Source organism: Lissotriton vulgaris, chromosome 2_1 (genome assembly GCF_964263255.1).
Source record: "Lissotriton vulgaris chromosome 2_1, aLisVul1.2, whole genome shotgun sequence".
In the NCBI taxonomy this organism is placed as follows: Eukaryota; Metazoa; Chordata; class Amphibia; order Caudata; family Salamandridae; genus Lissotriton; species Lissotriton vulgaris.
The window spans coordinates 346,659,698-346,687,422 of record NC_141687.1 but is presented as its reverse complement, the minus strand read 5'-3'; the positions used below and the strand labels follow the sequence as shown (position 1 = coordinate 346,687,422).

Here is a 27,725-nt window from a genome sequence, read left to right as displayed (position 1 = left end):
CCAGTCCTGAGAGTTTATTAATTATTATGAGAGTTTATTTTGCCTCAAATGAAGGTAACTTCAAATGACCCACAAGCACGTTCTAATTACATTCTTAATACCCGCATTTCATGAGTCAAAGAGGATGGGACTTTAACTCTGTCCCCCACACCCTCTAGTTTTTTATTATTTGCTTTCTGTGTCACTCATTTTTTTCGCATCTGCTGCAATCCTATGGCGACATTCCAAGCGTAAACCATATGTACTCTCTTGTAAGTGGTATTGCTATTACTTCTGCGTTGAAATGGGAGTGGCCCAACACATTCAGTTCACCAGTCTCACCATGTGGGCTTAAACTCTGCACCCTTCCCCTTCCCCCACCAACATAAAATGACCTGAAGTTGCGCCCAGTGAGAATCAGCGTAAGGAAAAAAAATACATCGATTAGAACAGAATAGAATGAATAGCTGCAACATTATGTCTGCGCTTCAGAAGAGGAGGCTGCCGTGGTGCAAGTAACATATGTGAAAATGTATTTGGCTGTGTCATGACCTTGTGGTCATTCTGTACCACCCTGACAGTTTTACTCCCCAAAAAAGTATCCAAGCCTTGAACTCAGGTCACGTGCGGCCATGAACAGACTATTTCCAAAGTCTATGTACTTCTGCTTTAGGATACAGTTTTAAATTATCTCTTAGGTTTTTTTTTAAAGTTATAAGAGGTTTAATACATTGAAGTTTATCCATCCAGGAGCGAGTTATGCCCCTATCCTAGAGAGACAGAACAATGAAGGCGACGGGCCTCGTCTGCTGTGTTCTCAGCTGCAAAGTCTTCGAGGAGACCAGAGTGAAGGTAGGTCTGGGAAGGAAGTGTGAACAAGTCACCAGCCTCTGCTCGGTTTCATCCTGGGCTCTCCAACTTCATGTGGCCCAAGGAGGCTTCGGCTGCTCTTTTAACTTAGGAACAAGAAAGGTTTTCCTTCCTCGGTGGCAGCCAGGGGAGGTTTACCAGCAAAAGCCGAGTGCTGACACCGTGAAAGGTCTTTGCCATCTCGGATTTACAAAGGAATGCGGAGGGAGGTTTCTTTAGCCAGAAGGCAATTTTCAGAGTCGAAATCACATTCCACTGATGGGAATGAGGAGTTGGACAGAAGTGATTTGTTTAGGGGGAAGGTTAGTGATGTGTTTAGGAGTGCATACTAATGGCATTTTACCCTGCATCCTATGAGAACCCCTGAAGAGCTCACTTCTCTTCAAGCCAAGGCTGGAAAAAGAAATAACAAGGACGATCCCCTCCTGGTGGAGGAGGAAGATACAGGATTTGAGGCTATGGGGATTACCAGAAGGTTGACGAAACTTCCATCGTGATTATCTACCTGAAGGGGAGCTGTGCCAGGACTGTGGAAGTGTCTCTCAAACAGAATCATTGAAGTTTGAGCCTGCAGAGTACGGACTCCAACCAGCCATGGAGTCTGCCTTCCAGCTCGAGGTGTCTGAAGCTGAAAGTCTCAGAGTAGATACGCGTTGCTGCCCATTTGGATGATTTCCTGTTAAATGATGGCACACTGGGCGACTTGTTAGATTGCAACTAATTCCATGGAGACCTGAATCATGTAGTGGGCTTAGTTCACTGGAACCATTCACTATGCTAGTATGCATGTATGCATGTCATATGGTATTTATGCAGTGTCAACCTAGCCGAAAAGCTGGGGAGTCCAAGGCAAAGACACAGTCAACCTATAATTGGAGGAATAGCTGGTTTCTAAGAGTGAAACTGGGCTGTTACTGCGTCGTGTGTGGTTTTCTATAAAAAGGTGTGTCTACGGCACTTTCCTAAATTGGAGCAGGGTTGTGGCAGTGCTGATGGATATGGGAATGTCAATTCAGATCATCGGTGCATAATTGCAAAAGACCCATTAACTTGTTCTTTCTATTTCACATGTTTTAATCTCCAATGCGATGGTTCCCAGGTGGTGGATGTTTCGAGAGCCAAAGGAGATGCTTAGTTTGTCAGCCAGATATGATTTGTAAAATAACTGCATGATAATCTGCAACTGGATTATTAATCATGCAGGAAATGCTTAGTGCGATGACTTGGGTTCTCACCGGACTTAACCCCCTTAGATTTTTTGTGTTTGGACAATCTCTGTTTTGGATAACAGCCAAGAGTAAGTGCCACTGAGTCTCAAACACTATAAGCTTTGGGAGAATGGACTTGGATACCAACTCCCTGAGTCTTCCTTGTAACATGGAGTCTGTTGCTAGGCAGCTGAGGTAAGACGTGCTGCAGTGGTTTGCAGGAAGAGCACGTGGAAATACTGTTCAACTCAGCCTGGTGTCTGCATAATTAATTAATTAATTAATTAATTAATTATGTGCTTATATAGCGCAGGAATCACTCCCGAAGGGGTACCTCCGCGCTTCGACCGCTGCGAAACCCTTCCTGGCTTCCCTGAGAGATGGTCCCTTAATGGGTATCTCCAGGGTGAGACCAGGCATCCCCGGCGGTCTGGTGGGGCCGTTAGTGAAGATGAGGCAAGCTAATGCCCAGAGTTGCCGAGTGTGACCGCTGATCAGAGTGGGCACCGAGGCGAGAGAATTATCGAGTCCGCTGACCCTGGTCCAGAAACCTGCCGCGCCGGGAATCGAACCCTGGTCCCGGGCCGTCCTCTGCTCTCGGGTCTGCCGCCTCTAACCAGTGAGCCACACTACTTCACTACTTCATACAGGTGGTGTGTCGCAGGTGAGACCTTTAATAAATTGATAATGGCCTGTGCAGGCCTTATATTTTATTTAGGCATTCAATAAGGAAATACCCTTATGTAATTTTTACTACGCTGTGAGTACATAGTGCTTCGCTGCAAGTCTGCAGCGCTTTATTGTATTCAAACCGTAGGTGAAAGCTGCACCAAAATAACAATGTTGCTTTGGCTCAGCCTAGAGAAACTTGTAATGTGCGCTTCTCTAGGGTAACTAAGGTCCCAGGTGCTACAGAATACTCATTTGTTTGCTTTTTGCCCTTCTTCTTCTACTTTGGGTTTTGGTCACATTTGTCTGAGCCAGCCGCTAATTAAATTCAGGTTTTGAACTACCACACTGGGCAGGTTATTTGCTTTTATGGTCAGCTGGTGGATCAAAGCCTTACACAGACAACAGGATGATTTGGGTAGATTACATTTCACCTGGGAAAGAAAGAGGGTGGGGGCAGAATCTGCATGGGTTAATGACATTTACACTGACTGACAGGCCTGAGCATGTCTCACCCAGAGAAACAATAGGGTAGCAATCAGAGGGGCACCTCACGCTGCTAGGCAAAAAAGGGGTGCATTGGTATAAGCATCACCTAATGCTGCTGGGGTTTACATTAGCGAAACGCGATATCGCGAGAGCCTGGAAGGCCCCCCGGGCCCCGTCGCTCACAGCCTGGAAGAACGGAATGGATTACTGCATGGGTTTAGAACAGCCCATATTATTCGCAAGGGGATATCCCAGGAAGCATTTCAAAATTTGGAAACGGTGGGCGGACTATCGGGGTCTGGACTTGGACCCACCGCCTGAGGAAGCCACCCTCCCGACAGTGTGAGGAGATGGACTATGAACAGTGGCAGTTGGCCTGATAGGTACAAGGCGTTGTAAAGTGCATGTATTCTATGATGCAAGTGGGCACGCAGGGAGGGCGCGGGAGGGGGTGGGCAGGGGGGTTGAACATTTACTGCATCCTATGTTTGCCATGCCTTGAGGGGGGCTTTCTTTTTTGCTTCAATTGTTTTTCATCTGTTAAACTGTACCCGACGATTCTCGCGATTCATTGATGAAGGCAGTTGCCTCTGGGAGACAGAGCTATGCATAATATGTGATTTCAGACAATAAAGTTTGTTGTGAAGAAAAAAAAAAAAGGTGCCCTGCAAGTGGCCAGAAGGCCGTGGAATCTCGGGAGTGCAGGCAAGCCAAGTGGTCTGCCTTGAGTCCCACATGGGTACAGCTGTGTAAGAAACAGGGCCAAGGAGATTCCTGAGGACCTGAAGGGACAAGAAAGCAGGTCTGGACGAAATCCCAGAAAACACCATGAACATTTTAGAAGCCAGACCAGTAAGACTGAAAAAGAGTGCACCACCAGGAGCAAAACATCTCCTTTCCCATCAAAAATGGCCGATTAAGGCTCAAGATAATAGCAGTTGGTTAGCCTCTTCACTCGGTGGCCTTCCCGATGAGCACCCAGGACCACTGCAATGAAAACAACTGGCCTGCGTTGGGTAGTTTCTTTAACCCGTTCCGTGCTCGTGACGGAACCGCTCCGTCACGAGCCTCGGGTGGGCTGTGCTGGTGACAGAGCGGTTCGGTCACGGCCAGCTCGCCGCGCCTGCGGGGCGCTGATTTCTCGCCTGCGCAGCGCGTTCTATTAAGCTGGCGGGGCCGTGACGGAACCGTTCCGTCACAAGCACAGCCCACCCGAGGCTCGTGACAGAGCGGTTCCGTCACGAGGACGGGAGCGCCGCGCGGCCCCCCCAGCCCCCTCGCGCTGAGGCGGAATAGCCGCCGCAGCTAAGGGGTTAATTACCCCAGGGTAGCCCGCAACTGTGAGTGCCCCCCCAGAGGACCATCTGGAGGAGCCTCACCTGCAACAACTGCGGGTGGGACAAGGGAGCAGTCGTTGCCCTCGCCATCTGAACAGTGAGATAGGCGGGGTGGCTCCAAGTGTTTGGGGTTCCCATGAGAGATCAAAAAAAGTTGTAGGGATGCCCCACATATAGGGCAGGGACACCCTGATAGCCTGCAATTTCTGCATGTGAGCAGATTTTTGTTCGCAAAAGAAAAGGAAGACACGGCACGCAGCCACATCAAATGTAATGCTGCTGACCGAATTCACTATATTTAGGCTCGCCCAATAGGGCAATTGGATGGCTGCTGTAATATCTGGTGCAGAGTGCCTCGGGGTGCAACAGTACCTCCAGAGGTGGCGGTGGCCCCGCAGTATCACACAGGAGCCCATGGTTACATTTGGTTATGTCACTCTATGTTCCCTGGAGACATTTTTCATGTTAGAAAATTCTGGAGGTGGGATTTTTAGTAATATAGATCTGGGTTGCATGGACATTTATCCTGTGGCTGCTTTACAGTCTGTATAAAGCTAAAAGAAAGACTTATACACTGTATAGTTCTGAACATTTAATTCTTTAGCGACATGCTCATTTTTGACAATAACTGATTGTATTTATTTTTGAATTTTATTGAAAGGTGATACCATCCTGAAATGCTTAAAATATTGATTGTGCTATATTCTGATTCTATAATTTTGCTTGTAATTATTTAGGTGACACCGTGACCAACCAGTAGGCCTTACTTCTGATTAAAGGCATTCCTTGAGGTTGTGTTGGGAGTACAGGGGGTATTGAATCTTTAGGGTTCTGAATTTGCAGGAGTGTAGACTGTTAGAGATACCTCATGCACAAGGGGTTCACGGTAAATTTAGGAAGTATCTGATCTACAGATCCTTTCTTTAGTGGCCCACCCTGTTGGTTGTGAGGCCCTTATAGACGGTCATCACAGGTAACGAGTGTAATAGAGCACCTTTTCCTTTTCACATTTAAAAACTCGTTTTAAGTGCTCTTTGTTGTGGTACAGGGTGCTGAGTCTCGAGCCTACAGAACTTTCTCTAAGAAAGCCTTGAACTGCTCTGTCTTGCTATCCTGAGAGCTAGGTCCTAAATAGGGATACTTAATTCCCAGTTAGTGGTTCTGCACTACAGGGTTCCCAGGACACCTGTGATAAAAGACCCTTGTTGTTACAACAGGGGTCCAGTACATTCTGTCTGCCTCTGGACTCTCCTTCCTTAACTTTTAACAGTTATGGCAGATATTAAAGTTGTCGACAGACTGCTTTTTCAATGATCTTGTCGATGAAGGGTAAGAAGGGTAAATGACTAGTGAGCTGGCAATTGGAAATGTCACCAGGACCAACTGGTAATTGGAAAAGTCCTATGGAACAAGTGTGGGTTACTTCCAAAACCGAAAGATCTGACTTGTCTTCAGCAGATCAGGGAAGATGCCTTGGGTGAGGGAGGCACTGATGATTAGAAATAGGAGGTGAGAGCTTCTTCAAGGAAGGCTGTGATGCAGTACGAGGGTAAGATATCTTCATAGGTGGTGGCTTTGTGAGGATGTGGTCTGATGGCTAGACTGCCGACTTTGGAGCTGGAAAACCAAGGTTCGAGCCTCGGGGTCGCGGCCACATCCTGTGATTCTGGGCAAATCACAATCTCCCCGTGCCTACCAAAAACAAAAAAATGAATGTGTCCTTGTGTAACGTAACTGGTGCTCATTTAAAGCGCTCAATACCTATGGGTAAAGTTCACGCTACATAAAACTGCAAAAAAAAGAATTTGGGATGTTGGAGGGGCTTTATGTGAAATAGTTTGTAGGATGACCATTGTAGGTTGAAGCAGGAAGGAGTGTGTATCAGAGGAGAAGAAGCAGGTTTGGTGCAATGAATTTGCTGTTAGATCTTCTGTTCTTTTTCCCACGGCATTGGTTGATGGCATTGCAAATGTCCATTGAGTGTGCGACAGGAAAGTCATGCAGTGAGTTGGTGCACTGCTAGATTGTTTTAAAAAGTGTTCCACTTCTGTTGCTAGATTCATTGATTGTGTTGGTCTAATGCTTGGCTTTAGATGATGTAATGAGCAGTGTGCATGTTATGTGGAGGGACTAACTCTGATAGCCAGTAAAGGTGTTTTCTTTCATGTCTATGGATAGAGTGTTTCTTGTCTCCATGAGTGCTTATGATTTCAGTTTGCACATTCGTGTGTTAGTTGGAGCGTATGTGTTCACATGTTTTTTCAGAAATGTACTGAAATCGCTGAGAAGGATGTTAACATCAGATGTTAAAGGGGAAGAAAGACGAGCTTGAGCTGTGGGTTGTCTATGGAGAAGTGCTTGAAGGGTGTGAATTAATTGTTATTTTTTTTCACTGTTTTGTTTGAAAAAGAGCCCCTTTTCTTGGTTTCAAAGACCTGACAAGACCCGCAGCAGCTCCTCAAAATGTATGAGAACTCATCTGATACAAAAACATAATGGCCCGCCTCTTAAGTGTATGCATAAAACCACTGATTTCAGATATCTGACTTCAAGTTCACCTTCAGTTTACCCAATTAGTGCAACTGGGATTTCCATAAAATCTTCAAAATCCAACGATAAACCTGTCAAAGGGTTCCAGTTTGTGGTAATTGTAGTAGTCAAATCAGTCAATTGCTGGTTCTTGTGAAGCTGGTGTAAATTCACCGCCACTGGTTTCACAAGGGGTCGATAATGAATGCGTATCCACTGTCAGTGGCCAATCTAGCGGCGACCTAGTCAGGAACCCACTGCCAAACCAGAAGGCCTTCCCGGCCTACACTCTAATTACCACCCCGCTCGCGCGCCCACGCGCTGCCACCCAGCTCTGGGGCACAGCTTCCGGTGCACCCGCGGCCTCTGGAGGAGCCCCGTGCATGGACAGAGCTGCGCGCCCAGATACGCCCCGGCATCTGCGGAGCCAGATAAACCTCGGGCCTGGCGTAGAGCCACAGTCTGAAGTGCGTGAAAGGACCGAGCCCAAGAAGGACGAAAATGATTTAAAAAAAAGGGGGGGGAAGGGGGGGGGGGGGCATGATGTCGGGAGAATAGCCGTGGGAGGAGAACCCACGGCCAGCGACTAACAGTGCCTAGGGACCCCCCCGGGGGGGGGGGGGGGGGGGGGGGAGGGGTGGGGGGGAGAGGGCGGGAGTAATCAGGGGAGAGGGAAGATACCCCCACCTCCCCTTTATCGCTTGGAAAGGGCCTCGGTGCCCACCGCCCTCCGTTCAGTAGAAGGCCCGGGCGGTTACTCAGCAGTTATTTTAAGCAAGCCAGCATCCATCGTCCTAAGGTGACCCCCACGACACAGCCAGTGGGCGCGTCCGTTTCCAGTGTGGGCCGACGCCCCCTCTTAGCGGAGTGAACTGAGCCATGGATACCGTCTCCGCTCCCAGAGGACCGAGAACACTCGGGTCCCCGCTCTGGAGCCGCGGCCCCCGCAAGGAAGGGGCCACCTCAAGGAAGGGGCCACCTCAAGGAAGGGGCCACCTCAGGGTAGGGGCCACCTCAAGGAAGGGGCCACCTCAGGGTAGGGGCCACCTCAAGGAAGGGGCCACCTCAGGGCAGGGGCCCCCTCAAGGAAGGGGCCACCTCAAGGAAGGGGCCACCTCAAGGAAGGGGCCACCTCAGGGCAGGTGCTGGCATGACAGCACCTGCCTCTGCCCAGCATGACAGCACCCGGCCGTATCTGCCCAGCATGACAGCACCCGGCCTCAACCCAGCATGACAGCACCCCGCCTCTGCCCAGCGAGACAGCACCACCTCTGCCCAGCGTGACACCACCCGCTTCTCTGCCCAGCGTGACAGCACCCCGCCTCTGCCCAGCAGAACAGCACCCCGCTTCTGCCCAGCGTGACAGTACCCACCTATGCCCAACATGACAGCACCCGCCTCTGCTCAGCATGACAGCACCCCGCCCCAGCATGACAGCACCCGCCTCTGCCCAGCATTACAGCACCCCGCACCTCTGCCCAGCATGACAGCACCCGGCCGCCTTTGCCAAGCATGATAGCACCCGCCTCTGCCCAGCATGATAGCACCCGCCTCTGCCCAGCATGACAGCACCCGCCTCTACCCAGCTTGACAGCACCCCGCCTCTGCCCAGCGTGACAGCACCAGGCCTCTGCCCAGCGTGGCAGCACCCCGCCTCTGCCCAGCGTGACAGCACCCCGCCTCTGCCCAGCGTGACAGCACCAGGCCTCTGCCCAGCGTGACAGCACCACGCCTCAGCCCAGCGTGACAGCACCCCGCCTCTGCCCAGCGTGACAGCACCAGGCCTCTGCCCAGCGTGACAGCACCAGGCCTCTGCCCAGCGTGACAGCACCCCGCCTCTGCCCAGCGTGACCCCGCCTCTGCCCAGCGTGACCCCGCCTCTGCCCAGCGTGACAGCACCCCGCCTCTGCCCAGCGTGACAGCACCAGGCCTCTGCCCAGCGTGACAGCACCACGCCTCAGCCCAGCATGACAGCACCCGACCTCTGCCCAGCATGACAGCCAGGTATTGGGAACTGCCAGGCACTGTATACTGCACGAAACGCAAAGCGAACGTTTCTTTTTCTGAACGTGGCTGGACCTGCAGGCAGAATGTTCCAGTGGTTCACAAGGGACGAATCAACTCAGCGTGAGAGGCACGATTTAAAAACAGATCAGCAAACAAACCAGAAGCAAATTCGCACTGATTCTCTTAGAGAATCTGTCACTCTGTCCTAGTGAATCTTGTAAGTTTCCCGAGTCTGAAGTGCCGGCAGCAACGATTTGTTAAATGTGCATTGGCAAAGTCAACAGGCCTGGCTTTAATCTGCCAAAGTAACAAAGACCATCACAAATGTTTACATAACTTGCACGCAGAAATACCATTTATCAAATGAAAGCTTGCCCTATTAGCTTTGCAAATGCTGGGAAGAAATGGGGAAAATGATTGCTTTTTGTATAGAATTTAAACAGGAGATAAATAACTAAATGCGACAGAGTGGTTATTGAATGTAGTTTGGAGATGTAAATAGTCCCACATACATTTTTTTGGAAGGTGGAATGATACACCAAATAGCCAACATAAGGTACGAAGTACTACTCCTTCCTCTGGGGGTAGCCAGAACTCACACTATGTCAATCTTAAAGCACTGTAAAACCATGTCTTGCAGACTGCTGTGCTGTCAAGGTTAGACCTAAACAAGCATTGGCAAAGCCAAAGGGTCCGGTGTTGACTGTCACCTTTTAGGCTTCGTAAGTACTTGTTTTGTCATGTTTTCTGTAAAATGTATTATTGGAGGACAGGCACACACATGCATTTTTTTTAAATGGCTAAATGCAGAAATACATTTTGCTCTCAAACAGCATACATTGTCACACTGGCAGTAAAGGGAACCACTTTGTGTACAGATGTGCCCCTTGTGAAAGAGCAGAATGCCATCACTCACAATAAAGTTAGCCACTGGCTGAAGTGGGCTGACCACTGCCTCATGGTACATGTCGTAGCGGGTGGAAGGAAAACGTGAAGAAGAACAGCAGATGAATGGATGAAGAGGGCTGGCTGAAAGAAGCCCAAGTAAGTGTGTGTGTATGTATGAGAGTTAACGTGTGTCTCACTCTAGACCTACAAAAAGACTCAAAAATGTGCCATAGACGGTATGTCCAAAAGAGTGCCACATGATAAGCTTATGTGAGCAAAATGTGGCCTAAACGCATATTTTCTCCACTTTGTCACCTTAGATCTATCTCAACTGTGGGTCGAACGAAACGACAACACTTTCCGCACACAGTCTGAGGCCTGATCTTGAGACCCGCCTTAAAGACATGCCAGGTGAGATGTGGGACCGTAAGCCACAGTGCAAGGACCTTTAATACCCAGGTAAATGTGGATAGTGCAACAATAAATATCTGAACACCTTTGTAACCCCATGGACAGCACATTGTAGGTTGCTATCCTGTAGCCTCATCAAACCAATGGTCTATGGAGAAGAGAAGCTGCTGGTATTGCATGAATCATCTGCTTTGGTTTTAGTAGACAGGCCCAACATCTGTCCTGACTTGATTGTTTGACATGCCCAGTAACTAGTTCCAATATGGCGCACAGACTGTGCCTTGGAAATTATACAGAGAAACAGGACTGGAAGATCAGCATGGGGTGCCTGGTCCATCTAATACGCCTGCTTGCTAGAAAGTTACTAACCACAAAGATTTCAATTGTTCTAACACTTTGCTCTAGCGAACTCCGATCTGGGGTTGCAATCAGCTCCTCCAGCAGAATGTCATTATACTCTAAATAAACTTGCTTTGGCGATAGTATGAAGGACACAATACCCCTGCCCCACTAAGCACCACAAGAGAACCCCCAGGAACACTTACAGACTCATTTTCACTACCCGCAGACCCGTTTCTTTTCTTAGAGGAGGGCTTGTCTTCTTCCTTAACCTAAAGGTTCAAGTAAAGGAATTGGGGGAAGGGGTTAAAGAAAAGATTCACATTAATGGTTCAAAACAAAGCAAAGTGGTGTGAACATGTAGACCCGCTGAGCATGTGACAACCTCGCCCCTGAGAAGCAGGTCTACAGGTTCAGACAGGACCCGACAGTCACCCCCGGATATCTTTCGCTCCCCGCCGTACCCCTACTGACTCAGGATCGCAAGCCTGCCTTGCTGCATTGCGGCCATCTTAAGATGCCCATTGCGGCCATCTTAAGGTGCCTGTTGCGGCCATCTTAAGGTGCCGGTTGCATACATACCAATACACAGGCGGCAGTGTACAGCATAATGTTATTATTATTAGATTAAAAGGCGCAGGCTTTGAGGTGGCATATGACACACATACTCTATAACTTTTAAAGCTTGGCGGTGTTCAGTTATCATCACAAGCCATTATTTTACAATGAAATACATTAGATGCTTAGAAGCACAATTCCAGCTCAGGAAGCAAGGATGCATGTGGGCAAAGCACACTTTTTCTACATCACTTTCTAGTGAGATGACTTCAAAGATCCTCCACACTGTCAGGATTTGAATATTAAAAATGTCATTATACAAAGTGGTATCCCTTTAAAGGGCAAAATCGAAGAGTGAGCAGACACACGGTCATGAGTTTTTGGTAATGATAAGGTTAGGGGGGAACAATAGTCTATAAAACTAAGACCAATTTAGAAGGCTGATGCACCTATGTACCAACTACACCAGCATTTCATGGAAGACCTCATTAGAAATATTGAAACACCAAGTGATTCAGAAAAGCATGCCTTGACAACTCAACAAAGCAGTATTTAGTAAACTATCAGAGGATCCTGGAACAGAAAAGGGAAGCACAGCACGCATTCCAAGGTCTGCCAGGTTTTAGATATCATTTCATTTACATGCATGCATGAAGACAGAGATATCTAGAATTTAATGTTCACAATTCAGTCACATGGATCTCAGGCTCTTGGCCCATTACTGGTCAAGAAAGGTAATGAATTGACAGTGTGCATGTGGGAGCCATAAGAACACATTAATAACTGCAACCAAGTGAGGGGATTATAAACAAACACAAAACACTGCTTGCCATGCAGTAAAAAATCTGGCATTGAGACTAAAATGAGCCGTGCGATGCCATGCACAGTACAGTAGCGCAGCACACAGGACACCGGCAGCAAGGAGCATGCTCCCAAGAATGTTGAGGTACCAGAAGACCACGGAAAGGCCAGGATGGCAATGACATTCAAGGCGGTTAGTAGCATTCCTGGCATGAAGTGCCCGTCTCAAACAGGTGCTTCATGCCGAGCTGCAACAAAGCATGGGCACGCCTCCTGCTTCCCACTGGTGCCATACAGTGGATTTCGAGCTAGCTAATTAAACATTATAACCAATGCCATGTCAGATGGTGAATGCATGCACTTCGGTAGGGCCCAAGGCAGGCACAAGGGTGCTTCAAAGCGAGTGAACGCGCCCTAGAGACAAACCTTGGGCCGCCTTGAAGGATAAGGGCATCCCCCCCAAGCTACTGGAAATTAGTGTGAGGTTACACACTGGAAATTATGCCCAAGTAGGATGGGGCCCAGAGGGTGAACTAACTAACTGTATCCAGTAGACAAGGGTGTAAGTCAAGAAAGCGTCCTTGCTCCAACACTCGTTCTACTTTTTATCAATAGGTGTATTGAATTCCTAATGGAGTGCTTAAACAATTACCTGGTCCTTGGTGGCGTTAACCCCTTCGGCGCTTATGACGAGCTCAGCTCGTCATGAGGCACAGTGGAGCTGTGCTCATGACGAGCTGAGCTCGTCATAACTGCTGCGGAACGCCCACGCTGTGCTAATTCCCCTCCTGTGCGGATGTTCCACAGGAGAGGGCGGAGTCATGATGAGCTCAGCTCGTCATGAGCACAGCTCCACTGTGCAGCATGCCTAGCTGGGCTCGTCACGAGCACTGCAGCACCGCGCGCAGCCCCCCTCCGCACCGCGGGGGAATTAGCCCCGCGTGGAAGGGGTTAAGATGCCGGCATTTTTATTTGCGGAAAACAGCCTTCTGGCGTCAAAAACCCATAAAGGTTTGGAACTACTGCTAGAAAGATTCAACTTGTTTTGTACTACCAACGGGTTAGCCATAGGTGCTGATAAAACAAAATGTATGGCTATTCACCCCCACAAACAATTCTGAGGAACAGTTAGATTAGTTAATCTTGAGAGAGTCTCAGACTTCGACTACCTGGGTAGACATTTGTCTAACACCAGCTCCTCATGGAACAGGCAGGTTGTTAAGAGTGGGTTACTTCTTAACCATAGGGCTGCTGCCACAATGAATTGTGCTAAGAATACATCCTTCCATTTAATGTCCCCACTACTGGAAGCCTGGAGAGCCCAAGCCAGGTAATGTCAATTCGCTGCGTGTTGCTAAAAATATGTTTTTTGAGAACAGCACTTCGACTCCCCCAAGGTAAGCCCAGGGCTTTTTTTAGAGTGCACCTAAATGTTCGCCCAATCTATGCAATAGCGAGACTAAAACCAATCTTATACTGGCTGAGATTATGGTCAGTTCCTGAAATGCTTCAGGAATGGGCTGAAGGACAGCCTTCTAATCCCCAGGTGTGTCAATACCCTGCAGTGGCTAAGCTATATCAATCAATCCTTTTCGGCATTGGGGGACTCTAATCTCTGGCAACATCCAGGGGGCATCTCTGTTGCCTCTGTAAAGGGAATAACAGATGCTTTTTGGACTGACAAATGGAGGAAGGTACTGGCCGATATTTACCTGTGTATTGTATTACTCTCCTTTGACCCATTCGTAGTGCAATATGCGATTATTCTTGTTTCTACTCGTACCTGATGTTGTTACTGCATTTATTACCTTCCTTCCATCCTTTTGTAAAGCGCTCTGATATCCTTCGGGATCTTGTTCGCGCTATATAAAACTTTATCAATAAATAAATGTACTAGATCCTTGTATATAAAATTTAGGTTGGGTACTTGCATCCGTCATCTGTAAATGGATATCCCACTCAGAGGGTAGTGCAGCCTGCTTGGCCTGTGGAGCAGCTCAGGAGACAGATGCCCACTTGCTCTTTTTGTGTGCAGCATACATCCGACAACAAAGATGCTGGATTGTCCCCTTGTGCAGACACCTTACAATACGGCTTCACAAGCAAGCTTTGCGTATTTGTAGGTCAGACACTGGGTCTTGTGTGGTTTTTTCAATAGTCATATTTTTAAAAGCAGTGTGGCCTGTTCGTACTAGGATACTCAAGCAAATGTTAGAATCGAAACATTGAGTATATAAATCGACTATAACTACAATCGCAAATGTCTGTCTTGCTAACCATCAAACACAACCTGTCAAGAAATCATTTATTTTTAGCTAAATATTAAGTTTACTCAGTTTGGCTTTTAAAATTGTGTTTTAAACCACAAAACTGAATAAAAAAAAAAAGATTTTATTCAATCTTAAACATTTTACACTGTGGCTCCCTCTCTTGGGAATTTTAGCTTTTAGCTTGTATTCATTTGTTTAATATACAATACGTTTCTTATTTTGTGCAGTTTTTATGGTCATCAACCAACTTTATAAATAAATAAATAAAGTATTTAAATGTAAACGAGTGAACACTGCAGTCGATGGAAACAGCGAATGCTTTGGCGGACAAGCCTGAAGAGAAGCAGCAAATTCCAACACTTGTCTACAAATCCACAATTTAAACACTTCTAGCATGGGATAATACCCTTACATTTTGTTTTTGTCTAGGCCCATATTAAAACCCAGAAAATCTGCTCCTTTCTGAAGTGAATTCATAAAACTCTTAACCGCATCGCTGAGGTGGCTTTTCCCGCTGTGTGCGGCAATTTTTAAAAAGCTGCGTTAAATGACGAGCTCAGCTCGTCATCCCCACACGACCACCGTGGCTGATGACGAGCTCAGCTCGTCATCCGCAGCGAAGAGGTTAACAGCGCCCTCTTGCATACTAAACATTTTACGGGGAGCTTCTGGCATAGCTAAGCAAGCTAAGACCCAGCGCACACAAGCACCATCTGAACTGATCTGGCATGAGATTATTGATTCACAGCCATAATGACCATAGTCTACATCTAAAGCAATGTAGAGGGCATTATGGCTGCTTAGTTCCACTTTGCCAAGCACAGACCGAAAGCTGTACCAACAATCTATACAAAATTGATGCATCCAAGGGTCATGGTAATTGTGGGAAATTGGTCGGAAATTGTAGGAGGTAAAGTATATTTCAGAGATCATGCTGGTAGAAGGAAACTCTATACACACACAAAGCTGATATGATTAAGTTCACGACTACTGATTTTAATGTCAGTAGAATATTTCTGTCTCCCATCCATCACATCATCTCAACACTTAACATAAATATGCAGAGTCCTCCAAACAGACGGAGCTGGCATTAAGGAGGTACGAAACACAACTTCCCTTTTGTTCCCAGAATGCAAAGCGGGAGGAAAACGCCATGGCTGTGCTCTCATGAGTTGGCGACCCTTACGGTGGGTGGGAGGAGGCGTGAAACAGGCAGGGCCAGCAAGGTTTGGAGATGCTTTAAAGCTAGGAACCGGGTTTCCTTCTAGAGACCGCGACTGGTGCCCCAGGGCAGCCCTGGTCTACAGTCATGCAGCGGAGGGGAAGGATGGGCACTGCAAGGTACAGAGAGAAAAGAGGGTCAAAGCAGGTCACCAAGGGAAAGAAACGCATGTAAATACAAGTCACTTTCAGATGCAGGATTAGACATTAGTCCTGGATTAGCGGGGCCAACTGCCCTGGCTGACAAACACACACACTCCAAGAACCCTGGACGGAAGGTCCACAGTCAGGCTGCGTAGAACCGGTATTCACTGAAGATAGTGGCGTAGCGGGTGGGGCCATCCGCCCTGGCAGCACAGGTTTTGAGGGCGGTGCCCCCCCCCCTGCTCTTACCTGCGGCCGACGCGGGGAAGCAGACGCAGGGACCGTTGCCAACACCCTCCTCGGCAGCCGTTGTGGGGTGGCAAACGCCCTGACCTAAAGCTCTAGCAACGCCACTGAGTGAGGAGGCTTTATCTGGGTGAAATATTTGTGGGGAACCTCGTCTCCATCCTAAGTACCTTGCTCTCAATCAGATCATGGTCTGTTTCAAGTAGCAGTTCTACCAAAACTATGCTTGGTTTACAGCAATCCTACTCCATTTTGGAAGAGAACTACCTATTTACTATCTCTCAAGGGTTCTGCATGCTACTGACTTGTCTGGGTGCTCTCTCAACCCCCACCTTCATTACAAGATATTAGAACATTGCAATGTTCGGAGCTCCATTAAAGACAACGTAGTGGCTCAGATCTAATAATGGCTGGTACAAGTCTTCTGCTCAAACATTCTAGTGTTTGTCTTTCTGTTTCTTACCTTCTTAACATAGAACACTTCTACCTCGGACTATACTAGTTCATAAAGGCCCTACCTCGCTTGTTAATGACCCTCACCTATTGTTCGGTCCTTTAACAACTGGTATAGCGCTCAACAGCAGACTATAAGGCTATACTAGAACACTGGAATGTTAAGCGCTCCATTGAAGACAGTGGAGTTGATCAAGGCCATAAGCCATAAGCCTTCTGGTCCAGCATTCCAAAGCTTGTCTTTCTGTTTCTCCCTTTTTAATTGAAAAGTGTGTACCCTCAGAGTTTGGAATGTTCGAATTGCCTTATGGCCCTTCTACCTTAGGGTATTCCGGTTGTTAAAGTGTCTCTCCCTTGTTATAGTCACTCACCTGTGGCTCAGGCCTTTAACTCAGGTGAAAGGCCTTTAACAATCGCTATGGCCAGAGGCAGCGGGCTATAAGGCTACAATTTAAATCTAGGGTAAAAAGGCTCCTGACCTTGAATAAGGAACGAAGAGAACTGTGAACTATGGAGTTAGAGAGGCACTGGAGTTGAGGAAAGTGCTTCAGAGTTGATTTCCTTGGAGTTCAATACTAGAACCAGCTATGAAGCAGTCTAAGCTCAGGTACCTCCGGAATAAATGGGATCTTGTGCTGACTTCATTTACCGCCAACATGAAGGCCTATGGACTCATTTGCTGGTCCAGCATAAATTTAAAATTAAATTCACAATTTAAGAGATTGTTACACATTTTAAAGTTACTGTAACTTTTTGTTTGCCTTTTTGTGCATCATCTGCATCTTGTGGGCTTAAAAAAACGTTATTCTGATAAATAAGTATCCGTAACAGACATGACAGTAACTAAATAAAATGAGGAACGTTGAGCACCTCCAACATTTTAACCAATGCTTTGCTCAAGTCCGTCTTCTCTGTTCATCAAATGACATCTAGAGGGTGGCACTCACAGACACTGGACCCAAACTCATGGATGCGGCAGGAATGCCGTGAGCCAAGGAGCCAGAACCACGTACAGTACATGTAGCCTGTGAGAAGGTCCAAAAACAGACACATGCACACACGCTCTCTCCCAACAATGCTGGAGTTCTGCAGAATCACATACCCAAACATTTCACATTTTTAAAACCAATCTCAGTCCAGTTTAAAAATAACGTTCTAATCAGGGCGGTAAAAAACACATGTATTTCAAATGCCGTCAGTCAAGGCGTCAATCATTTTGCAGGATGACTTTTTGTTTACAGTATGTATTACTGACAACACCATAGTTAATGCGCATTTCACTAGCCACTTTGCCCAAAAAGCGGGTGTCCTAACTATAGGTAAGTTGTGGGATCTGAACAGATGTGGGGGTGGGGGGTGAGGGTGGGGTGGTAATGGGGCGCCACAGACTAGTACGCAAGACCGAGTTTACACAATGAAAGGCGCGGGAATGGGAGCAACGTGTCACAAAGAGGATTACAAGAACGCAACAAATGGCACATTTTACACTGGCTGCAAAGTCCAGTGTTAACTTTGACTTGCCCAGCTGTGTCCGCCTCAGGCCAGCGCTCAACTAGGCGAGGCCTGAGGACCATTAGATCAAGCGGCGACTCGTTCTGGCAGTCTTCCAATGGCACGGCATTTGAGCGGTCAGTGATGTCCAAAGTATGGACTCCACACGAATCTCAGAGTCTCTTCTCTGTGGAAGTGTAGGTCAAAGAGCGGTCTATGGTTCCAACACGCGGGCGTGCAGCCTCACAAGCAGTACTTGGTTGGTGTTCACGCCCGCACAAGCCTTCTAAACAACCACCTTTGCTGAGATCTCTCCTTTCCGACAGGGAAACACTAACAGTCCTGAAGTCCTACTCAGAAGTCCCTATTAAATCAAGGCGCTGCATCTCACTGACACCCCACTGAGCGGCGGAGGCCCTTTTCAAATAATACCAGCTTGTTCATGCATATTCATTATTTACTACTTGAGCAACTCAAGGACTAACTGTACAGACTTTCCGCTCAGGTGTGCAGCCTTATGCGGTGCAAAAGAACACCAGCAAGTAAATGGAGTGAAAAAGAGATAGTGGTGTAGCCTCATGAGTGTACAGAAAGAAATACTCTGGTAGTAACAGCTCCCCTTTGCCACTGCTGACATCCATCATGGATTAATATGTCCTGGCATGGCTGCGTTGAGAGGCAGAGCTACCAGAGGGTCACAATCCACTCCCCTCCCTCAACAAAGGTAATAACAAGCATAACACACCCGGTTCAACACGTATACAGATTACACAGAAGTCTTCTTTCATATGCATGGTAGCTGCGCCCCCCCATAGCTACTGCTAACTGGGTTCCATCATGAATGTGCATGTTAGGGGCATGATTGCGATGAAAGGCAACACTAATAGATACTTACTATTTGCTATCCACTGTAAAAAGCATAACTCCTGCCACTACCATGATCACCACTCAACCCCAAAATGGATTGCTCATGATGTGGGAGACGCCACTAGAAATTACATTAGTAGAACCACTAATGACATAACGTATTAACAAGAATACATCTTATTATTTAATGATGTGTTAAATCGAGTTGTTTATTGATACACATATTGTGTTTTTATGATAAGCCTATTTAGGAGCAAACTACAGTTTTTATGGCGAGGGCGCGCGGTATGGTTTTCCTGCACATCATTGCTGGCAAACTTCAGGGGGTTTAGGTTTTAACTATAGTATGACTTGAACAGTGTTTTAGTGGGTGAATTTCCGAGTTTGACATGTGAATGTTACAGTGTTTGCACCACCTGAAGCATAAATATGGAACATTAGCAGTTTGATGTAAGGCCACCACCTAGGTGGGCAGCCCGACTGCCAGGCAAGAGGGACCCTGCACCCATTAACCCATCCACCCATGCTCCAACACCAACAGCGCACAGCCTTTGGCCATGCACAATGGGTTGGACAGCCCCCACACGCAACCACACTTTCATTCCAAAAGACCTGCCCACCAGCAGAGGCCTGATGACTTAATCATTTTTTTTCAATCATACATTTCTTCCTTATTCAAGTTCACAAGTTATTTTATTTATATACAAGCGTGGACTGTATGCAAGGGTTTTTATTGTACCCCACTGACAAAACGTATGCCTTTTGTCTTCTACCCTCACTTATTCTGGACTTCGATATTGGTTACAGTGGTCTTTGTAAAACTTGTGGATTCTCTAAAACTTGCAAGATCTGATAATTGACGCCCATTTCTGAATACAAAATGCTATCATTTTTTGGGTATGCGCAAGAATGCTATCCACTAAACATGTTTATCTAATTTTGTGATCATTTTTTCCATGAGTATATCAGGCATACACAGTATTTGTTAAAATACCCCTCACATACCAAAAGGGCCCTTGGTGTCATGCTTTATCATCGGGGTCTTCCTCCCCGCTGAGGGACGGGGCGTGCTACGACTAGCGACTATGATGGAGCACGTAGATATTGTAAGTGCTATGTGAAGTGTATTGAGTGAGTGTGAGTAGGGTCAGGAGTGATATAGAAAAGTTAGATTTAAATGAATACCTGGCCTTATGAAAGCAAACAATTCTTTATTAGTCAAAGGCTGGTACCGTTAAAAATAGTGTGGCGGAGACAATCTAGCTTAACAATGGGCTAGTTCTCCCACACATTGTTGCCAACCGTAGTGATTGACAGAGGGATCTGACCCCATCCTGACGAAGAGGCAGTCAGCCTCGAAACATGTTGACAACACCAGGAGAACTAGCCCATTGTTAAGCTAGATTGTCTCCGCCACACTATTTTTAACGGTACCAGCCTATGACTGTCTAGAACATATCTGTTCAAGAAAAAATACAAAACTGAGCTGTAGAAAATCTGCTTTTTTAACTGGGTCCTGTCCCTTTTCTCTTCCAGACACTACTGGTATTTTGATTCTACCATGAGAAACCACAAACAGGTTTCTCAACGCATGATTTCTCTTTAGCCTGTGTTAGTTGAATGTATTCCGTTTCTTAGCTTTAGATGGACAACTGCAGGCAGTCAGATTCCCTTTATCAGACCTCAATGGGGTCTACAGCCCTAGGGAGTGGGCTGACCGCTATCTAACTATCAAGCCAAAAAGGTGATAAAAGTAGGATATGAATGGGCGGGGCTAGCCCCCTCTTGCAGTGAAACATTAAAGAACTAACAAGATTGGATTGCAAGAATGGGAAGTTATATGGTTACAGCCAGTTCACCGCTGATGTCTAAGATCAGAAGTCACAAACGCGGTTCGGTGAGACCAACCTTGATATTGAGTCGGAGGGAAACAAGGTAAAATGGCTAAACAAGGGCAGCCCAATTCTTTAACATTACTAGTGTAACCTTTAAAAGCTGTGAAGTGATAACTCACTTAAGTGAGTCTGTGTTGTAAATTAGAGATTACAGTACTCGTAGGTGGAAAGGAATTGAAATAAGATCTTTCCCTCATTTCTACGAGGTGCGTATTTGATGCTGCCGCAGATCGAAGCATCAGATCTGACACAGGCATACTTCTGCTGCCTGTGGATTGCAGGTCTGGGACACAGGCATCTGGCTTCAGCAAGCAGTGGGGGTTTTGTGCGGCCTAATAGCCACCGAACCCAGGCTTGGGAAGGTCCCTACAGATAAAGCGCAACGGAAAGTCAGAGAAGGAAAGGCACACAGACCCGCGTAGACAGACCTATGAACATGCGTGGTAGAGGACTTGGAAGCAGACAGACTGCTAAACCGTAGGTGGGAATGTCACCCACCGACAAAGCATGGTCTATTTTGCTCTACAAAAGGTTAGCATTAGCAGATCCCCGGTTAGCTCATCCGGGCAATAAAAGAGCTTTGAATGACTCTATATATGAAGCACCCCAGTTGTAACTGGTCTGGCAGTGGATTTGATGAAGAATCTTTGTTGAAAGAGGAAAGTGAGTTACAAAGATAACATACACTCACTGTGAACTGGTATCCAGCAAGGGGACTCTCCAGAGGAAGGCAAGGACTTTGGAGTCAACGCCAAGGACTGGGTTGGTTGCTGAGAAGAAGGTGGGGGTGAAGTGGTATGGCCTGCTAGCCAGCGGGCTAGCCAGCGGGCAAGCCAGAGACACCGGCACAGGAACTCGGCGCAGTTTGGAAGCTGTGAACTGTGCCCGCTTGTATGGCTAGCTCTCATCCAGCCCCTCCGGCCTGCCTTAGGCCTATGGGCAGTCTGCAGCTGGGAGTCTTGCTGTGTGACTGGAGAGTGAAGACACCTCCAGTGGCCACGGGTGGGTACTGTGCTGGAACTTTTATTGCCTGTCCATGCTGAATGGAGAAGCCATGTGAAATGGAACTGTCACTTTGTAAAACACTATACCTTTGCAGTGTCCAATTTAATGTTGTCATTTTGGTCTTATATTAATCATAAAATACTTTTTGATTTAACTCAATAGGTCTGAGAGCTTTGCTGGGTGGTTCCTAGTTGCAAGGGTTGTGCTGGTACTATCACACTTTTACACACATTCTCTGAAGTTGCCTTCCCTCTCGGTCCTGCACTACTAAGAGGAAGACACCACTGCATTAGAGAACATGTGCCTCACTTTTAAACCCGGCTTCTGACAGATCTAAAATGTCTGTCCTTTTACAAAAAAGCAAAACCTAGCTCATTAGAACTCATTGGTTGTCTCGTTTGATCTCCACCTATAGAGGAAGGACTGACTCATGCTTCTTATGTTTTTTTCTCTTTTCCTTTTTTCTGTCAATGAGCTACTGACCTCGCCGCATTCGCTATCACCCAGCCTCCCTTCCTCGCATGCGGACTCGATCGCTTCAGCTCTAATTTAAACATTCTGGGTAAAACACTGCTCAAGCGCTACTCAACCTCTGGAGATATGTAACACAATATAAAATACTCTACATAAAAAAAGATAAATACATTTACAAAAACATGAAAGTTAAACATGAATGTAAATCGACGGTGCTGAAATGCGCACTGAAGATAGAGCGTCTTGGAGCACGGACCAGCCAGAGAACCCGCGACGCGTAGATGGATGGGAGCGGCAGAATGGATGTTGTCACTATATAGCCTGAACCACAGCTCACTGGGGTAGAGGGGTTTACTTGCAAGGGCTGTCGGCACCCAGAGGCCAGTGGACCAGGTTGAAGCTGATGTCCAGTAAACTTTGCTTGTAGGTGGCTGAGGGCAGTTCTCTGGGACTAGGATTGCTGAGGGCAGTTCTCTGGGACTAGGATTGCTGAGGGCAGTTCTCTGGGACTAGGGGTGCTGAGTACAGGGCCTGGCCGAAGTCTAAACCCAGCTCACAGAGGCTTCATGATCACGGCTGAAGAAGTCTCGGCCCTGGGCACGCTCTACGTGAGGCCAGTCTCCAGCCATGGAGCCTGCGCGGCACATCCAAAGGCAGAGCAGAGTGGATTGTGGAATGTCTGGCTGTTTAACACCATATGACTTGTGATGCTACCTGTGATGACGCGGATAATGTGAACTGTAACTTCACATGCAAGGCCGCTTTTAAAAGAAATGCTATGTTGTATTCTGAGTAAAATACCTCAAGTACACTTTAACAATGCTAAATGTAATGTGTTTATAATCTATGTTACTTTTCAGCTGGGCTAGAAGGCTTTTAAAAAGACAGTACCAACCTTTCTCAGAATGGATTAGGTACTATGAGAAAGTGAGTGCCCACCCTTCATTATTGCTTCTGACACACTGAAGGCATAGACACCAACCTTTCAAAGCTCCGATAAAGGTAAGTTCTTATTGATCAAACTATGGGACAGACCCTAATTTTCCATTTCATTGTGCTGGATAAAATGATGTCTCACCAGAAAAAGCTGCACATTGATGAGAATGCACAAGGAGCCGGAGCTCAGGTGTGTTATGACCAGGGGCCATGACACTTTCTAGACACCTCTCTCTCTCTCTCTCTCTCTCTCTCTCTCTCCCTCTCCCCCCAGTGCCTCAATCCGCAGGGGCTGCTTTTTTGTCATTCTCTGATAAAGAGTACACACTGATTTCTCTGCAAATTGGATTTCATGGCTGCGGTGAGGTTGTTACGCAGCATGAACATAGCATGTGGCTGCTGCGCTCGGCATGAAACAGCTCAGCCACGGAAAGCGGCCTGGCAGGGAGTGCGCGAGCACTGCTTCCGCCCCGCGGGCTGCGGGCTCGCGGACAAAGTCAGGCACTGCTTTCCAAGGTACGAGAGCGTGCACGTTTAGTTGTCAGCTTTCCCTCCCTCTACAATACCTGCACTGCAGAGACCTCTTGGAAGAGGCTTCCCGCGTGACTCACAGGAGATTCATCTTGTAATCTCCGCTGACCAACTCACTTGGTCTGCAACAGAGATATGATCTCCCCAGCCTCACTGACAGGTTCTGATGTGGACTGATGATGACGCTTTGACGAGGCTTGTTCAGCGATCTAGACCTAGCCCTTGGGAAATAGAGTGGAGGCGGAAATACGGGATGCCACGTTCTTTATGAGAACAAGAAACCTGGAATGTTTAATAACATCTATTACTTTGGAAAATAAGAGACACTTTAAGGCGTACCTTCAGATTTATCAAACAAAAAAAACTAGAACAAACAGCTGAAGTCTCATGAAGCTACCACTGACTGTTTAAAAGTGTCGGGATCTTAAATAAGCCTGGGTAAATTCAATCCAGTTTGGGAGTTTCTTATGGGAAACAGTGTCTCTCATACAATGTTAAAGCATCATGGATAACCCACACAGCCGAAGGGTGCCCATGGGTGTATCTTCAAAAGAGCACTCAGTTGTTAACTCTACATAATAAGAATGAGTGACACAGAGCATAAAATCCATAGAATTCTATATATCTCTGTTTGTAGTGGTTACATTCAACTTTTAGTACTTTAATTAGGAATATCTCAAGATGAGTCAACTGAGCCAGAAAATTCCATCTAAATTGGCTTTTGGGGGTCTTGGTGTAGCCAATCGGCCGAATTGGAGATCATAAAACATTTTGGGTTCCCTTTCTGGAGTCACCCTTGCTGACGTTGTACTGAGCGTCAGGGGTCAGAACAGTATCTGATTCTGAGATCACATTGCTAGATGGACCTACTTAGGATTGGAGCATACACAAGACTGTCACCGTCAAATCACAGGCTCTCTACCCGCTAACACCGAAGTGGACCGGGTACAGAACAGGAGCCTGGCAGTGTCAAAGGGATGTGGGGTCACATTTTCCCGCACCCAGGTAACTGTGCTTGCCTGACAGCCACCACTCTTGCTCTTATGGGCAGGCTCTTTTGCTGCCGTCCTACCGCTCCGACGCGGGGCTGGAAGACTTCTGGGTTTCTCTGAGATGGAGATGCTAGGGTTTCTCAATTCACTAGCCACTCCACACAGGTGGGCCTCAATGAGCGCAGGACATGTATTACCAAGCTTAGTTCCAGTGTAGAAAAGACAAGCCGCCGCCTGCACCTGTAAGACTTCTAGGGAGTCAATGGGCAGAGCTCATGATGGCCGGTTTACATTGATAATTTTGAATGAGTAATAGGAAAAGTGGGCGGGCGTCCACTGCCAACAAGGCCAAATTCCTTGCTCAAAATAAGGCGTTGCAGCCGATCTGGATTACATTGGATTTGTCAGTCATTATTTAACACCCTCTACTTCAAGGACCTGGGAAGCATGCTTATTTTGCTAAAGATCATATCCTACAAAGATGATATTCCTGCACCATCAATAGTGAAGAATAGTGCAGGAGCAGCACTCATACCAAGAGTGGCCATCTTTGATGTATGCCGCCTAGAAGGCACCTTCACAGCTGCCCACAACATGAGTCAAATCCCGCCAATCCTCAAAATGCCAAACTTTGTCCCTGATGATCTCGCCAACTACTGCCTGATTACGCACAGGAAATTCACAAAAAAATGAATGCCAACCAGTTATATAAAAAGCTCCACACCCTGACAGACCCATCTGAACAGCTTCAGATCACAAAGAGGCAAGGAGGCCAAGCAGTGAGGACGCTCTCCAAACTGCAGGTGACAGATGCTCAGGCCTTCTCATCATACCCAACTGCTCTCTTGCTTCCAACATCATTAACCGCCAAATGCTGGTCAGTATCATTGTGCAGCAAATGGGTTTCTTTCTACACTAGCTCCGATAGACCAGATGAGCGCGTTCACTTCTGAGTCCATCTCTGTGACACTTAGCTTCCTCAAAGGCACTATATTCTCACCAGTAATTTCTACCTCTGGGAGTCCTACTGGCATCCAACTACAGGTAGCAGGATGTCCTCCTATAGGATGGCGTGAGTCCATCGCTCACCGCTGAGATATGCCATGACCGACTGGTCACAAGTTCAAATTCCAGCAAGCTGACTCCACTTTCTAGTCATCCCAGATTGCTCAACTGAGTACCATTACAATGAGTATTAGCAATACCTGTTATTTATAGCGCTTAGAAGGGCTGTATAAAGTGGTGTAAATGGAGCCATATAAAACCTGGTAAACAGAGACCAGATACATTTTCCTACCGTGATTCCTTCAATCCAGAATTGCTCGCCACATTTGTGTTCGCCTGACAGCTGAGAAAGCTGACCTCACCCACATCTGAATCAGACTCGTTGCAGTGTGCCCAGCCTAAGCTGCCCTTCCTGTGCCAGGCTCCAGGATAGCAATAACCTCACCGCCTATCTGCAGGAACTGACTCACGCATCGAGTGATCTGGGACACACTGTCATAGAGCCCCTCCCCTGCTGAAGGCAACAGCACGCCCACATTCAGCCTACACCCCACTCAACACCCAGCGGAAACAGGGAAAGTGATGAGATTCAATTAGGTGGTTTTAGGATCGAATAGACATGCTGTGAGGGACCCAACATACTTGAATGACCTGCCAGGTACACTTATAAAGAATGTTGACAGTGACTGTGGAGTGTGATGAAGGTCCCCGGGGAATCCGATATTGCAAACATATTCACTAGCCTCCGGCTGAATGAGGCATCCTGAAAGGTTGCCCTCCGCACCCCCACTCCGCTCTCGAGCTACAGGGGCTGGCTGGGTTTACGTCCTGTCCATGAATTTTGATAACTCTCAGAAATAAGGCCAATTTAAGCGTCACTTTGAGTTCATTGTGGATAATCCGAGAGTAAAAAGGGATCTCGGATCAGCAGCAGATTTGGTCCGAACTTAGTAACGAAGAACCACTAGGTTCATTGGACGCCACTTACTGGCAAGAGCATCATCAGCAGATCCCACGGACCACAAGAACTACCGACCCATCTCCCTCCTCCTCTTCGCGGCTAAAGTCACTGAAAAGACGGTCAATGTCCAACTAACAAAATTAATCAAAGAAAACTCCATCCTCTACCCCTCCCTATCTGGATTCTGCAGCAACCACAGCACCAAGATCGCTGTACTCGCTGCCACAGACAACATACGCACCCTCTTCGACCAAGGACACACTGCAGCCCTGATCCTACTCTACCTCTCTGCAGCCTTCGACACAGTCTCCCACCCCACACTCACCGCCAGACTCCACGACGCCGACATGAAGGGAACAGCACTCGACTGGCTCCATTCCTTTCTCTCCAGCAGGACCCAAAGAATGAGACTGCCACCCTTTCTCTCCGAGCCCACGGAAATCAACTGCACAGTACCCCAAGGAACCTCACTCAGCCCCAGACTCTTCAACAACTACATCGCCCTCCTCTCCGCCATCGTCAGACAGCACGGACTCAGCATAGTATCCTACGCCGACAACACCCAGCTCATCCTCTCCCTCAACAAGGACCCCATCACCACCAGACTCAACTTCCAGGAAGGAATAAAGGGCGTCACAACCTGGATGAGCAGCAGCTGCCTAAAGCTCAACTCGGAGAAGACAGAGGTCCTTATCCTTGGAACTTTCCCCTCTGCAAGGGACAACACCTGGTTGCCCACCGCCCTCGACAGCCCTCCCACCCCCAAGGACCATGCCCGAAACCTCTGCATCGTACTCAACTCCTCCCTCTCCATGACCGGACAGGTCAACTGTGTTGCCTCCACCTGCTTCAACACCCTCTGCATCCTCCGAAAGACCTTAAAATGGATTCCCCCAAATCAAAGAAGAACATCACTCATGCACTCATAGCCAGTAGATTGGACTATGGAAATGCCCTTATCCCGGGATCAACAAGTCTCAGCTACGCAAACTCCAGACCATACAGAACACCGCAGCCAGACTCGTCCTCGGCATCCCTCGACACAAGCACATCACCCAACACCTGCATAAGCTCCACTGCCTCCCCGTTGAGAAGAGAGTAACTTTCAAGACACTCACCCACGCCTACAAATGCCTCCACAAAACCGGA

The 27,725-nt window shown here is 47.4% G+C and overlaps 1 protein-coding gene across 22 annotated transcripts in view; it reads right to left on the bottom strand.

Annotated features, from left to right (window-relative positions):
* The window catches only part of MYO18A (myosin XVIIIA), a 778,205-nt gene that overhangs the window by 499,990 nt on the left and 250,490 nt on the right, over positions 1-27,725 (bottom strand). For 14 of the 22 annotated variants that reach the window (XM_086955112.1, XM_086955111.1, XM_086955109.1 and 11 more), the window contains exons 2-3: positions 15,474-15,689; positions 10,933-11,000 (exon numbers count right to left, since the gene is read on the bottom strand). The exons of the other annotated variants lie outside the window; for them this stretch is intronic. In XM_086955112.1, coding sequence (XP_086811238.1) covers positions 10,933-11,000; positions 15,474-15,510 — 105 coding nt within the window. In that variant the 5' untranslated portion in view covers positions 15,511-15,689. The remainder of the gene's footprint in view (positions 1-10,932; positions 11,001-15,473; positions 15,690-27,725) is intronic. 22 annotated transcript variants of the gene reach the window in all.